This window comes from Plectropomus leopardus, chromosome 8, assembly GCF_008729295.1.
Source record: "Plectropomus leopardus isolate mb chromosome 8, YSFRI_Pleo_2.0, whole genome shotgun sequence".
NCBI classification, from domain to species: domain Eukaryota; kingdom Metazoa; phylum Chordata; class Actinopteri; order Perciformes; family Serranidae; genus Plectropomus; species Plectropomus leopardus.
The window spans coordinates 31,069,390-31,084,868 of record NC_056470.1 but is presented as its reverse complement, the minus strand read 5'-3'; the positions used below and the strand labels follow the sequence as shown (position 1 = coordinate 31,084,868).

Here is a 15,479-nt window from a genome sequence, read left to right as displayed (position 1 = left end):
AGGGTTAACATGACATAACATAACATAAAATCCTATTCAGACAAAATCTGCTTTGAAAGTAACTCAAATCCCAGCCCTTGAATTTAAGACCACAGTGGATGTATTCAGTCTGACGTGACAAGTATCTTAAAAAGGGATTTAAATGACATCCATCCTCCAACACGACAAAAGCTGACAGATGATTGAGCACAGAGGTGACTCTGGAGGAGGACAGGAAATGGTTTTCTAAATTTGGGAACAAAACAGGCACTTAATCAGGAACAAAAGTGGAAGCATTTAAGAAAACAATTACTGAAGGTCTTTTTAAGCAGGCTGAACACTGAATTAGTCTCAAGTGAGCAGTCACAGCTGACAGGCTTCAGCCGGATATGAATACATGTTGAGTAACCGTTTAAAGGGATAGTTCACCCAAAAATGAAAATTCAGTTATTATCTAGTCACCCTCATGCCGATGTGTTTTATAGTCCACAAAGCACTGCCAGAGTTTGACAGGGAAAAGGCATTGCACTCAAAAAATTGAGGCAAATGGTGACCAGGGTTCAAACATTAAAAAAATACATAATAAAACCAAAAATGTCTTCATACTGCTCGTCTGAAGTAATCCAAGTCACTGGTCTCATGTTTTTAGCCTTGCTGTAGCCTGTAGCTCCTACTGTGGGAGCCGCGTTAACTTGCTGCGTTAACTTGTGCACACTTGCACAAGACCAATGAGAGCTTGTCAAAGCCTCCCCCACACACAGAGAGACTCCTGGAGTTTACCCGACCTTCCATGGGCATGAGGGTGAAAAGATAATGTGTGTATTTGTTACTTTTTTATTCTTGTATTTTACTGTGTATGTATTGTTGTTTTTATACCACAGACACTGAAGTCCAAGGCAAATTTCCCACAGGGACAATGAAGTATATCTCATCTAAATCTAATTTACTGAAGTATCATTTTTGGGTGAACCATCCTTTTAAAAAATACTCACATTCAGGAATATAACGTGGATTTCAGATGGCTATGGACACCAGCTGTGTCAGGCAGAAACACCACAGGAGACCCAAACTTCAGATCTGGGTGCAGCCAACCACCTCAAAGGTGACTGTAAGGCTGTGGTGTCCGGGCTGCTGTGTGGGAAACCGGCAAAGTGGGAGGTCGTCTTTGATATCGAGCCCTACCTAAACGGCCGGGAACGTGAGGAAAAGGTCCATGAGGAGCTGTGGAACGAGACATTTCACCACATGGCGGGACGCTCCATCATATGCGACTTTGAGCACATGGCCGATAAGGAATGCGAGATTGAGCACGGTGAGTACAATGATTAAGGTTTTGATATGATCGACCTCTTTTTAGGTATACAACATTTTGTAAAATTTGCTTATCTGCTGTCTCGTTAGCCTGGCTCGGCTCGGCATTGGCCCGGCTCAACATTTTCAGCAGCATGATTTAAACACATAATTATAAGTGTTCTGAATATAGTTTTCTTGACATTCTTCCTTATTTTTTTCTGCAAATATCTACCATATCTATGAACACACACACACACACACACACACACACACACACGACTTCCAAGCGAAACGGTGGCCAGACAGTGTGAGCAATAGAGCTGTGGGCCACTGCTAAAAATGTCAAACTATTCCTTTAAGACGCATTTTATATATGTGTAATGTAAATGCATTATGTATGTTTGGAATAATGTTATTCAGTATTTTTTGAAACAGTCTAGCGGTATGCAATATTATGTATGATGTGCTATGTAATTATTTTTTCATTATTCACAGGCTCTGGCAGGAAGTACCAACTATACGCTATTCACACCAGCAAAGCCTGCAATATTCTGAGCAAATACACAGCATTTGTTCCCATCGACCTCGACACTAATGAGTATTTGCAGACATGTATTGAATACACAAACCCCGGTGAGTCCTGTGGATCTGATGTGATGAAGTCTTTATACCGCCTATTGTTTAAATCTTGCCGTGAACAGAGCACAGAGTCCTAAAACAAAACCTGGAGTAACTTCTTTTCTGCGAGCTCCTGTTGTTTTGTAGAAAAGTCTATAAAGTTACCTTGTGTGTGCTACAGAGTGCTGCAGTGTCACTGAAAGTATTCTCATCTCTTATTCGCTTGCCAAAAGTTAGATGAAAAGATTGCAGCCCAGTCGCCAGGAGAAAACGTTGATACTGTACGTTTCTGCAAACGACAAATGTATTATAGTTGCATGTTTCGTATGCGTCATACCAACATTTCAAAAGTGATGTAGCATATGAGCTGACTTAGTCATCGGGCAGTGGAGGGGATGGCGGATGGTGCGACACTTAGTTGAGAGTGAGACGCCTGCAAAGCTGCCTGCAAACAGTTCTCTGACACCAAAACCAGTTGTGTTTCAGTGAGTCTTTGCTGTTTCTTTTTCTTTTCTTTTCTTTTCTTTTCTTTTCTTTTTTTTCTAACCATGATATCACTACATTGCTGGACTAGGGCCTATTTTAAGGCCAGTGTGAATGTTGTGAGTTTTGTCGTCATTTTGAGGTTGCCAGGCAACCAGTGGAGACTCCAGAGATTCACTGCTCCAAGCCAAAAGAGCACACAACCATATTTCCCCAAATATCAGACTATTACTTCAGTTTCAGTGATGCATCCTGTAGATCTCGCTCCTCATGTTAACACTGTTGTTGGCAGTCCTACTCTGATGTGTTCACACACTGAGACTAAAATATAATTATGGTTCAGTCTAAAGCAAATCTAGATCCAAAATTATATCAATCTTAACATGCTTCCAAATTTTGCATCATACAAAGGTACAAGCCTGGTGAAAACTGTTTATGTCTAACTACTTTAAAACCCCTTAAAAATGTGATTTTGTTTTCAGGTGAAGGTCTAAAGAGGGGCTCACACTCGAGCTCTCGTTCAGGGAGCAGGAAGAACAGAGGGTACTCCATCGGACTGGGTCGCTCTCAGTCTGGCGGCATGTCTGAGGAAGCCGAAGATGTCCTGCTGCCCAACAGTACGCTGAATTAAATATATATTGATCTCTCTTTCATCCCAACTAAACACATAGGAGGAGGAGGCAGGGGCTTTGTAGTGGAGCTGAATACCAAGGGCCCCAGTTGAAAGGGGGCCCTCTAAAAGAAATGAAGTTTGCTTTGTTTGCAATTTTTATTTCTAAATAATTTATGCCAAAACTAAATTAAATCATCTGAATGAATCTTTGAAAGACTAAACTTTGTAGTAAAAAATAGTGGAAGCCCTCTGAGCCCCCTCACACCCCTTAAAGGCACAAAATGGTTTAGTCTGCCCTTGAATTAGGATTTGTCTCTGCACGCAGCCAAAGCTGAGTGCTTGACTGCTGATGCTGCTGGAGCACCAACATACACTTATAAAGGGTAATTGGGGTTCCAAGAAATGAAAGTTAGAAAGAAAAGTGAAAGAAAGCAAACTGATTTTGTAAAATAAATAAATAAATAAATTATCACTGCACAAGAGACATGAATCAAGAAAAGAAGGCTGAGGGGGCCACAGAGAGTACTTGTGCATGGGGCCCAGAATTTGGTGCTACGCCCCTGGAAGGAACTTCCTAGATCAGTAACCACCAAGTCCAACAGAAATAAATAATGTAAGAGCTACAGAGGAAGGTAAAAGGCCTATTTTACTGTAAATAAAATCAGTGAGTAGAGGTCCTTTTTGATTTTTGAGAATTGATATTTATACATTTGCTCTTATTCTTTCTTTATCAGAAATAGAAAGGTTGCTGTGTTGTACCTCCAGCACTTGGAGCTCAGAGATACTGAGCACCCAAAGAGCTTTGTGCTGCTTTACATTAAAAATACTTCAACTTCAGCAAAAGGGCAGAACATTTTAAATTGGTTTTCAGTGGTGGCATAGCAACAGCAGGAGCTAAGACTAGCGCACTGCTCGAGCATCTGTTTGGCACTGCCAGTCAAAAAAAAGGAGGTGCACAGCAGGCGCAGATGCAGATGAGCTGCATCAGTGTTGCTTGGTAAAGCTGTCTTCTTCAACACAACAATGTCTGGTTAGGTTGAGAGAAAAGAAGGAATGATTTTGCAGAAAATAATACAGAATAAAGGACAGCTGAGATTTAATTTCCAATATTTTTTTGTTGTTGTCTTAGATGGAGAGGAGGGTGTCTCTCCGTGCAGCACCCCCTCCTCCTCCGGTTGGGAGAGATGTAGCTTCACAGAGGGTACGTACAACACATCAACCGGTCAGTGAATTTGCTGCATCTCATCACCGTTGACATAAACCGTCTGCCAGTCTGTTGTCTTTTTCTGAGCATCGCTGCTGCTTCGTTCTGAATGTGAAACATGAGATTATTGACATTTTATTTAGTCCCTTGTCTTGTAAGTGATGACAGAAGTCGACTCAATTTTGTGGCTTGTATTGACAAACGCTGTCTGGACCTTTTAAATAAAACAAACAATGAGCACTTAGTGAAGGCACACACACACACACACACACACACACACACACACACACACACACAAGAAGAAGTGCTTCACCCACAGAGTAGAGACAGCTGGAATATGTGTCCTCCGCTGCTGCTGTTGCATCTCAGTGGGTGTTTTACCTCTTTATTATGTGACTCGTGTTGAGAACTAAACAAAAAAGTGACAATAAAATGCCACTGCTTCTCTCTCTCTCCTTCCCTTGTCTAACTCTGCCTCTCTGTCTCCAAGTCTCCCAGAGGAGTCCGTCTGTGACCTCTGACCAATCACAGAAATCGGTGGAAAGCCTTTTTTCTGCCAGGTGGGTGATTGAAGACTGGCTGGCTACATAGATGTGCTGTAGCTGTGGTAACACTGCATGAGCAAACACAGCGACTCAGAGCTTTCATATTAGGTATAATTGGTTGTTGCTGATCCACCTACATTTGCACTCCCACTGCTCCGTTTTTACTTTACTAATGCTGTTTTATACTGGAGACGTTATCATCTTCGTGACATTTGTTTATGATGTTTATGCTACAGTGTAGAAAAGAGCTCCAATCACACGATCCGAGCCCCAACAATGGGGTCAACCTTATTATGACTACTTTTCCTTATATTTTGGAGACAATGTCAAGAATGACCCTCTCGCCTGCTCTCCGACCAGGGATGTCAATGGTTAATCGCCGAGAATATTTTTGATTGGTTGCACAGGTCTATAGGTTCATTTTGCTGTTAAGTTTAGTGCATTGTGCACCGCCCACGTTTGGTGGGCGTTGGCTCATTTGTCAAAAAATGCTAGTCCCTACCCAACAGGGGGTCTACCTTTGTTTCAGACAGGACAGCTTGAGTGTAAAAGGGGGACAGTGTCAGTGTCATCACACTGACAGTGTCGGTGTGATGACATGCAGCAAAAGGTCCGTACAGGTCAGAATCAGACCTGCAGCCGCTGTGGCGAGGATTCAGCCTCTGTACGCTCTACCAGGTGAGCTATCGGGTGCCCTTAGCGGCTCAGTTTTTTGCAATACCAGTGCCAAAACAATACTTCTAAAATAGTACTGGTGCCTGAATTAGTGCTTTTTTCAAAATAAAACACATAATGGCGGTTAACAGCGTAAAAGAATGGCTTTTTAAATTTTTTTTTTTTTTTTTTTTTGCAAAGGCAAATTTGAACTGGAAATTGAATATATAACCTCTTAACAATTTGAAGTACACCTAGATATATTGTAAACAGAAATTAATACAAAACACTATTAACAAATTCACATAACACATTCACATAATCAATAAAATTTAACCCCGCAACAATAATTTAACTGTAATTAACACTTATAGCAATAATGACGGCAAATAAATTTTTGGTTGGGATCAATTATTGTGTCCCTAACTCAGCAGCCAGAGATACTGTCTGATTAGGAGTGGCGGAGATCACGGCTAGTCCACCTTAACTGTCCACCTTAAGAGAGCTGGATCAGGGTCAGTGTGAAGCTTACTTCGCTGGCTAACTTCGGGGCTGAGCACTTTTGTTTTCCTCAGCAGGCGGTGAGCAAAACATGGGAGCTTGTCATTGGTGTTCATACAGACACATCCTCTGGGTACTACGAATGTGTGATCCAAATTCCACGTCAATCTATTGAATGGTTGTTGAGATATGTCAGATATGTAAATCTAACGTTGGTACGTGCTTCACATACTGTGATTTACATCTGCCTCTCCCTCTCCTCTGTCAGGTTGGCCCTCAGCAGGACTCGTCTCCTGACTCGCGCTGCCAAAGGATTCATGTGTCGATCTCACAGCAAGTCCGGTGATTCGATTGGAGAGAGTGACAACGAGAATAAAGACTACATTCCTCTGGTGGGCAGTTGATATCCATATATCTATATCCTGTGAATGCTCTTGTCAACCTGCATTTATTTTGATTGACACTAATTTGAACTGACTGTGGGTTTGTCAGAGGAGACGAATGAGTCACATTGTGTGACAGTTTGAATATTTCAGTTCAGTTTTATTCATAAAACTGTTGAAATACAAGAATTTAGAATATTTAACAGAGATGTGAAAAAGAACACCCTGTTAAGATATCTGGAGCCCTAGAAACTACGCAGATAGTCTGTACAATATTTCAAAAAGTGCATGTATTATACTATTATATGGATATACAACTGAACACCTGAGACATTAAGGACCCTGACCAACCAAGTCAATGGTCTGCTGTCAGTCAATAGGCAGGTTTACATGACAGATTTAACGCAAAACTTAAGGATATTTTCGAAATGTCGATAAAACACAATTGCGAAATGACTATGTTTCCATTGAGTGATGTTATTATATTTGCATCATCAGCAATAATTGCTTTCTGTAGAATATGGGAGGGAAGAAAAGCGGCCCTAAAATTGATCCCTGGGGGACTCCATATTTGATGGTTTTACTTTGAGATATGTGACCACTGACATTTTTTAATTTATGAGATTAAGAATCGCCATATGAGTGGTGTTCTTTTTTCTAAAGCCATACTGTGATGGGACAAAAATATTTGATTTGTCTAAGCAATCACTTAAGCCTGGCTTAGACCACTGAAGTTTTTGCCTTTACCCCCCATTCACCCCTGACAATTGGAGGAGAAATCCTGCTTTGATTGTTAATTCAACATGAATATTCAACAATTCCTTTTGTTTGTCAAGTTTTAAGTTTGAATGAGGCTCGGCGGGTCGTTCAGTGTGACAGCAGAATTCATGTGATATAGTAAGGAAGCTCTAATAACGGATCCTAAATGTGAAACAAATTTTTTTGCTGAAACTAGTCATCAAACAAAACCAGAGACAGCAGTGTATTATAACTTGCTGTGAGCTGTAATCTGACCACTTCTAAGCAGAAGAGCAGTTTTCTCTCTCTCTCTGTGCCAAGTATCTGAGTAGCGTTAAAGTGAAGAGCGCTGACTCCGCTGCAAAATCTGGAGACCAAAACGTCCCCAGTAGCACACTGCTCAGCACATTGACTAGCAAAAACCCCGGACAAAAAACGACTGCTTGACTTGAAGCAATCTAAGGCAACTGAGGGGTCTCCAAATACTGATTCAAATCTACGACTTTTAAGGGGAAGCCCAAGTCTACTTTACACAATTCTCTCAAACTTTGGAGAAAGTAGGCAATATAGATATGGTTCGGTAGGTGTGCATGTCATCACCAGACTTAAAGACTGGTACAATTCTAGCAATCTTTGTCATTTCAGGCACATCTCCACAACGTAGAGCGAGACTGAAGTAAAAGAGCCATTTTCATTCACAATAGCTTTGAAAATTTCATCTGCGCCAGCTTTGTGAGCTTTTCATATTCATTATAATTTAGGAGACTTAATTTCAGTCAGTTGGCATAAAAAGAATGAATTCAAATAGTTGCCTTGAAGAAATTAAAAGTCGCACCCTTTAGTTGGCTTATTTTGTTGGAGAGATTTTCACCTATAAGGATAAAATGATGAAACTCTTGGCAAGATCAGTAAATCGCTGCTGGCAAATCCAGCCTGGTGTTTGATTTTGGTGTCAGAAAGCTCAGGGGATTTGTGACCCTGGCAGAGGACTTCGTTGAGCACCCTTCAGGATCACTTTTTATCACCCTAAGAGGCTTTAATAAGCTTAGTGTAGTGTCTTTGCTTTTCATTTGTATAGTGTGTGTGAGTTTATTTCTGTATTTTGTAGATTATTCTTTCTTTGCATCGCTTACATTGTTGATACATCACTTATAGAGCGTGCTGTCTAAATAATTGATTTTAAAATACCTAAAATGAGCAATAATTTATGATCTGCAGCACGATGCAGTCAGGGGGCTAAGGTGTCAGCATGTAAGCACGCTGTATCTGACTCAAATCCAACGCAGAAGCACTGCTTGCATATCAGTCCCAAATTACCAGTTTCTTTGACGGTTTAATTAGTCTCTAATTTAAAAAATAAAATAATATGGAGACTATAAAAACAGGAAGTCAGTGGTGGATAAAAGTGATTTTAACAGTTGCATTTTTCAGTTTAAAAACAGACAATTTTGTATTAAATTTGTGTTGTTAGCTGGCTTGCACATGACTGAATAAATAGTATTTAGCTTGCATTTTAAACAACAACACAGCGAGACTCACAACGTATATGACTATTAATTTTACCCATAATTGACCAAGGGTAGTGGGTAGTAAGAATAGATGAACTGTAGTAAAATTCCCTCCTTATAACCCGTGCCTGAATACCCCCCCCCCCCCCCCCAAGTATAACTCCACTGGTTGACATACATTGATGCACATAAACTGTACGTACAGAACTGTACCAAGAGACAGCTACAAAACTAGGCAGTGCTGATTGAATATAAAACAAGATTATGTTGCTGCCCTGGCTATTTCTCACCTAATATGTATTTAGAAACATATTTTAGTGCCATATTTGGCTGTAATAGTGAGAATTTGTGAACAGGAAGTGGGCGCCATACTGCTTCCTGCAAAAAATGAGATCAAACAGTAAAACTAAGCAGCACTGATCAAATATAAACCTTGATTCTGTTACTGAGTTTCCAATTTCTTGATTCAGATGTTTTCAGAAACCCTTGTCAGCCTTTTTGCAATGCATTCTGGCCTTTGTAGGATTTCTACCTCTTGAACAAAAACGTCTTTCTATTGCATTGACATCCTAGTTTTATTAAAAGGCCATCTTTCCAGCAGTGAAATACTTCTTTAATCAAGTCATCTGAACACATGCAGCAGGTTTCTTTTTCCCAATTGTCGTAAAAGCAAATGACAAATCCTATTTTATGAGCATTGTCAGTGATAGAGCAATAGGGGGCCTAAATCAGAGTCCAGACTCACTGTAATATCATAAGACCACACTCGGCTTCTACCTGAAACCATCGAGACCTTGAAGGACACTCTAATTATTCAGCGCACAGCACCTTGTTCATGTATTATTCATCACTTTTCAAATTCAAAGGAAAGGAAACATCTGTACGATCAGAATGGCTGCTTCTAAAAATTATTTCTCCTCCTTTAACAACAGCCATGGAGGTGTCCTATTGCGAGGCAGCTCATGCCCAGCTGCTGATTGGATCAGGAAGTAATAAGCCATAGACGAATGTTGTTATAATATGCAGTGCAGTAAAACAGCATGCACTCAAATTAGTTGATCCAGTGCTCCCTCACGTCTTATTGTGTTTGTTTGCTATGCATAAAAACACAAATTGCTGACAGAACTGGTGCTATAAAGCAACCCCATCTCTTTAAATATTACTACACCGCTGATTAAAACACGGGAAAAAACAAACACAAAGCTTTTTCTATGTCAAGGTATAAACTATTTCCTTTTGCACAGGTGCTGCTGCAGTTGGCTAGCGGTGCATTTCCCCTGGACACAGCTCTGTGTGATGCCATTAGCGTGCCCATGGACAAGCTAAAGTGGACGTCTCCCTTCACCAGTCACCGCACCAGCCTCGGGCACCTGTCCCACTCTAGCAGCCGCCGCGCTGAGAGCGCCGATGGCGAACGCAGATCACTGTGTGAACCAGAAACATATCAACAACCTGCAGAGCACCCTGTAAGCATCCACAGCCCGTCTCATCCATCCAAGAGCTCCTGGTCGGATGCTGGTCCCTCCTCATTAAGCAGTCTGTCCACCGCTGCTGAGCCGCTGCTCTCCCCACACTCCCAGGGGGACAGCGGACGAGGCTCCGGGTCAGGGGGCTTGGAAACAGCATCGCCCGGTGGCATGCTAAAGAGGATGCAGGATCCAGAGAGCATGGTGTGGGCCACAGCTGTGGCCCTCGCCTGGCTGGAGCACAGCTCCGCCAGTCATTTCATAGAGTGGGAACTGGTAGCCGCCAAGGCCAGCATGTGGTTGAGTGCACAGGAAATCCCGGAAGGCCGAGACTTAGCCTCCGTCAAGGCTGCTGCCAACCAGCTCTTCATCATCCTCAGACACTGGGATGAAAACCTGCAACTGAACATGCTCTGTTACAACCCCAACAGCGTCTGAGGTCACTAAACCACGGCTGAAAACACAGACGACTGAAAGAACTCAGCTCCATATGATACTATGCTAACTGAAGCTGTACTATTCTCTGTTTGGCAGTTTGTCCTCTGGAGTCTGATTTTGCCGTTGCAGTTGTGAACGATGTGTATTTTCTTTTGTCCGTGTGCTGTTCCTCTAAACATATCACAGGCTCTTCAGAGGCACTATGTGCAAGCTGTTACCTCGCTGGTGCCATATACTGTAGCTGGATCCCTGTCAGCAAGGGATCAGATCAGAGCTATGCCACAGATTTGAGTTTCATGACGACGAATGTCAGTATTAACTTAGTAGCATGCTGGACCACTGACCATCTGAGAAAAGCTCTTATTGTCATCATATTGATGTTTTGGGGACAATGCTGCAAAACAAATGTAAGAGAAAACTGTTCCACTGATTGACACGTGCTGTTTGTACATCTTCACATCATTTCTTGGATTGATTGTGTTGTGGAAAAAATGTTACATGACAACATCTGGGTACTTGCTCGCAGTACTGCCTGTCTTTTCTACTGCCTGTTACCATTACAGTGTTCTTACTATTTGCCATTTCTTCAGTTTGATTAAAGCAGACACGGAAAAATATGCAAACAGCTCAAGAGAACATAAAATATATGTTAATATTTGTTTGTTTAAAAAGCTATGTGGCTTTGGTGGGAATCTATGAATGTGTATCCCACTAGCATGTAATTTACTGTTTATTATTTAATGAGACATACGGTTTATATTTTTTCATTTATCTGAGTATACCCGTCTTGGAGTAGAGGTTTTGATCATGCTTTAGTTTTTCATTTCAAAAAAAGTAACACAGACCTGGACTAAAGTCGGTAGCACTAAACACACGGTGCAACCACCACCTTGTTACAAGTTAAGTGTTCACTATGTATAAGGACGTTTTAGAAAAGGTTTCACCACACAAACCAGTCCTTACATAGTTAATATATTTACACCCTGTAATTGCTGCATAGCTAATTAAACCAACTGACAAAGGGGACTCCCCATCATTGCAACATCCCAAAATACCAAAGTTCTGGTCATCAACAAAACACTCATTGTCCCAAGGTCAATTTTCTTGGAAAATGCACACTCCCTGCAGTTAGAAAACCCAATTGTCAGAAAAAATGTATGCATGTATGTATGTTACATTTGTACATTATTTTGTAAATTTGTGGTTTAGGCACAAAAACCAATTGGTAAGTACATTTCATACCAAAAGGAAACCCAACGTGCTTTACAGATTAGTAAAGTTAAAGTTCATTGTAGGCCAGGCTATTCAATTTCAATTTGATCTAAAAAGTCAAATATCACAAATCACAATTAGCCTTGGAGGACTTTACAACATACAACATCCCTCTGTCCTTGAACCCTCACAGCGGGTAAGGAAACCACCCCACAACAAAAAACACCTTTAACAGGGAAAAAATGGTAGAAACCTCAAGATGAGCAACACAGGAGGGATCCTGCCTGAAAAAACATGAAAAAACAGGGACGGGTCGATCTAAGACACTTGGGTCTGGTAAACAGCCCCTGAAACTAACTGCAGCGAGTGTGTATTTTCGGAGAAGCTGGGCTTTGCGGCAATGGGCATGGTCTTTTCCTTAACTTAACCTAAGAGGTTTTGTTGCCTAAACCTAAACGCTAACCTCTTCTTTCAAACTGTGATCGTTTCCCAACGTTCAATAGCACCTGTTGCTGGTACTCTCCAATGGTCATATGTCGTTTTGGGAGTCATTTGCAGACGGCCTATTTTGTCCTTTGGGTATGAGGACGTGTTGGTTCTGTCATGCTCACAGTTCATCTACCGCAAGTGCCTAACCAAGGTGTAAAGTTGGCAGAAAATGTAGATCTGTTGATTGAATGATTGGCCCCTTTCTTAAATATACATTACGTACCCTTCTTTCTTTCTTATTCTTTTTCTTGTGTGTTGCCTATGTATTGATTTTCCTTGTCCATCACAGTGTTGCTTTACTCAGGTATTTATTCATTTTTTCACTCAGGCTGAGTTGCGTAAATCCTTCTGCATGAAAACAGGTGTTTGTTATGATGTTTAATGACCGAATTGCCACATTGGAGCCGGTAGTGCAGTATTTTGCTCTCTGAAATGACAAATACGATAGATGTCATACAGTAATTTTTTGTGCAGTAATTGCAGTAGTAAGTGCAGCTGTAATTGTTATAAATTGTATTTTTTATGTACTGGGTCAGTTGTATAGTGCGGTATCTTGCAACTTGCTGTGTGTGCCTTTATAAATGATTGTTGACTGTTTGAGGCTGTTGAAAGCTTCTGTAGTGTCTTTATAACTGTTGATGCTATGATCAGCTCTGCAGGTGCATGTAAAAAAAATAAAAAAATACTCACCAACCAAAGTTACAGGTTCTATAGCCATTATTGCTCTACTGCTGAAAACAAAGGGTACCACAGGGATCGATGCTTGGACCCCTCTTGTTATAATAAAAAACGCCCTGTCTTGGTGCTCTTCTCTGCTCACATGGTTTTTGCTACTGCTGCTATGTTGGCTCTGCCATCCTTGCCAGATGACTCCGCAGTTGCAAAATCTGCGTTTCCATCAAATATTTTAGGTATAATAACCCAAAGCACCACCTATGAACAGGTAGCTCGACCCTAGATCTGTTTAGTGTTTCCACCTCAGACAGTACTCTTACATGTAGGTGGGGTTGTTGTTACTCACCACTGTCCAAAAGTTGCCTTGAAATTGCCTTTTAAAAATATTACTTTACCTTAAAATAATACTGGAAAATTTTCTGTTAAAGAAATCGGTCTCGGCACACTCTGGTCTCGGTCAAGGTTAGTATGGTCTTGACAACAACACTAGTAAGGTAAATCAGGACAAATTTCCACATCAGATTAAAATCTGGTGAGCTTTTGACACTTGGCACACTGACCCATAGCGAGCCATATCGACAGTGCTGACCTTTGAGAGATTGAAGGGCCGCAGAGTCATAAGTGGAGGAAGTTATGTATTGCTGTCCTCTCGAGTAGATCTCATAGTAAAACACATGCTGTATGATTCCGCCTGCCTCAGTAGGTGATGTGATATCAAGGTGACATTTGCTGAATGTGACACAATATGTGTCTCATTATCAACAGAGGCTGCCATAATACGGCTCCTTGAAATCAAAGAGGGTAACTAGCATTTAGAATGACAAAGCATCATTTATACCATCCGCCCCATTACATGGTAAAGCATTCCCAGCATGAGACAAAGAGGGCTGAAAAGGATGAGCGAAGGAGGAATGGAGGGACAGAAAACAGATGACGATCTGAGAGAAATAATAGCTCATTACTGCAGTGCTAATAGCCACCTACATGCCTGCTTCATAGATCAAACAGGACTGAGTCCTGACAGCCTGCAGGGCTTTAAAAACAGACAGTAACACACAGCTATGTGAGTCTGGCAGTCTATTCAGGTGCACTGTGATATTATGTGTGGAAACAGCAAAAGACATTACCCTATAAAAACTTATCAACCAAGCACTGTTGCCAGGTTACTGACTATAAGACAAAGCATCAGGAAATATATTATCTGAACTCATATAGATGCAACACGTATACGTCTCCAGTCATGTGCAGCGTTAATTAAAAAATTATATGTGATGAATGAGTGAGAAGCTGCAGTAGGGTGGTTCTACACACTTAAGCAGGATTTTAACCCATTAAAACCGCAGCAAAATTTATTGGTTTATTTAAAAAATGTGGGGAGCAGGAAATGAGCAACTGACAAGATAAGGCCCAACAAAATTAGTAAAAAAGTTACAAGAAAATCAGCCGAAAAAAAACAAAAAAAAAAGAAGTGAAAAACAAACAAAAAACAAAAATTAAAATTACCCAGTGAAATGTGCTAATAAAAATATATGTATTTTATAAATCTTATTTAATATTTATTTCTTTGACGTAACTTTAAATATAAAATTGTTATAATTATGAATGTCATTTTTGGTGATACTTTTCTGACAATCCTCACCTGTTTTTTAAAACTACTTCTTAGGTAATTTTCTTGCAGTGTGTGGGATATTTCTTGCCAAATTGGGCATTGCATTCTTCCCCATGTTTTTGAAAGTAACTAAACCTATTTGTTTAGGTGTCAAAGGGTGAAATAGCTTGTGAAAGGCGTCTAAATGCAGCACAAAACTGATTTCAATCCAGGTTTCAAGGGGGTTCATTTAAATTTAGGTAGAAAAACCTCAAACCCCTCATTTAGCTCCACTCACACAATTGCCATTGTTTTTTTGTTTTTAATTTTATTTCACACTGCTCTGTCAGACAGTGGATCCTCAGTGCTAATTATTCTCCTACATTATTACAGCTCCTTAAACTCCTCTGGCTGCAGAGCGGAGGCTGATGTCTGATTTAATTCAGGCTTCTGTATCACAGCAGTTTAATGTGCACATAAAAAGCGTGCAGGACAAACATAAGTAATGACACTGTCTGCTTGGGAGCTAGTCCGGAGGTAGGTCATAAGGGTGAAATAAATGAATCTTGTCTCAACTTTGGGGATGATTAGCAGTTCCCATGGTAACCATTGGTGTTTTTATCTAACATGGTCTAATAGGAGTGCTGCAAGGAAAATTATCTCAGCACTGATGTTTAGTTTGGTCCAGAGTGTCTCCAAATACTCCAAATATGTTTTATTCGTGTTTTCATCTGTTTGCACACTGACATATTTACTGGCTTTGTTGCTTGATATAATAATGGTTACATGGTAGTTTCACTTTAATATAAACATAGGTTGAATGAAGCCTTATTTTGACGCTCTAACAATTCATCTTGTCATAATTAACTGATGTGTGCCTCCGCACACCAGTCAGTGACAGTTAACATCCATGTCTGTAAAAACACGGATACGTCACGAACATCTTCAACCCGGCAGCACAGAAGATCGATACGACCAACACAGTTTCAAGGTGAGCACCCAAGATTAGAGTCATCCGTTCAGGAGCTGACCAAATGTCTCCCATTCTGTTCCTCAGTTATGACATGAAAAAAGGCCAGAAATACGTGTTTT

At 40.7% G+C, this 15,479-nt stretch overlaps 1 protein-coding gene across 1 annotated transcript in view; it reads left to right on the top strand.

The window, feature by feature from the left end:
* vwa5b1 (von Willebrand factor A domain containing 5B1) overlaps nt 1–12,822 on the top strand; it is a 32,965-nt gene extending 20,143 nt beyond the window's left edge. Inside the window, exons 15-21 of the mRNA XM_042491844.1 lie at nt 998–1,291; nt 1,768–1,905; nt 2,856–2,990; nt 4,116–4,187; nt 4,681–4,750; nt 6,159–6,282; nt 9,764–12,822. Of these exons, the coding sequence (XP_042347778.1) occupies nt 998–1,291; nt 1,768–1,905; nt 2,856–2,990; nt 4,116–4,187; nt 4,681–4,750; nt 6,159–6,282; nt 9,764–10,423 (1,493 nt within the window). The 3' untranslated portion in view covers nt 10,424–12,822. The remainder of the gene's footprint in view (nt 1–997; nt 1,292–1,767; nt 1,906–2,855; nt 2,991–4,115; nt 4,188–4,680; nt 4,751–6,158; nt 6,283–9,763) is intronic.
* Nucleotides 12,823–15,479: the final 2,657 nt, after the last annotated feature.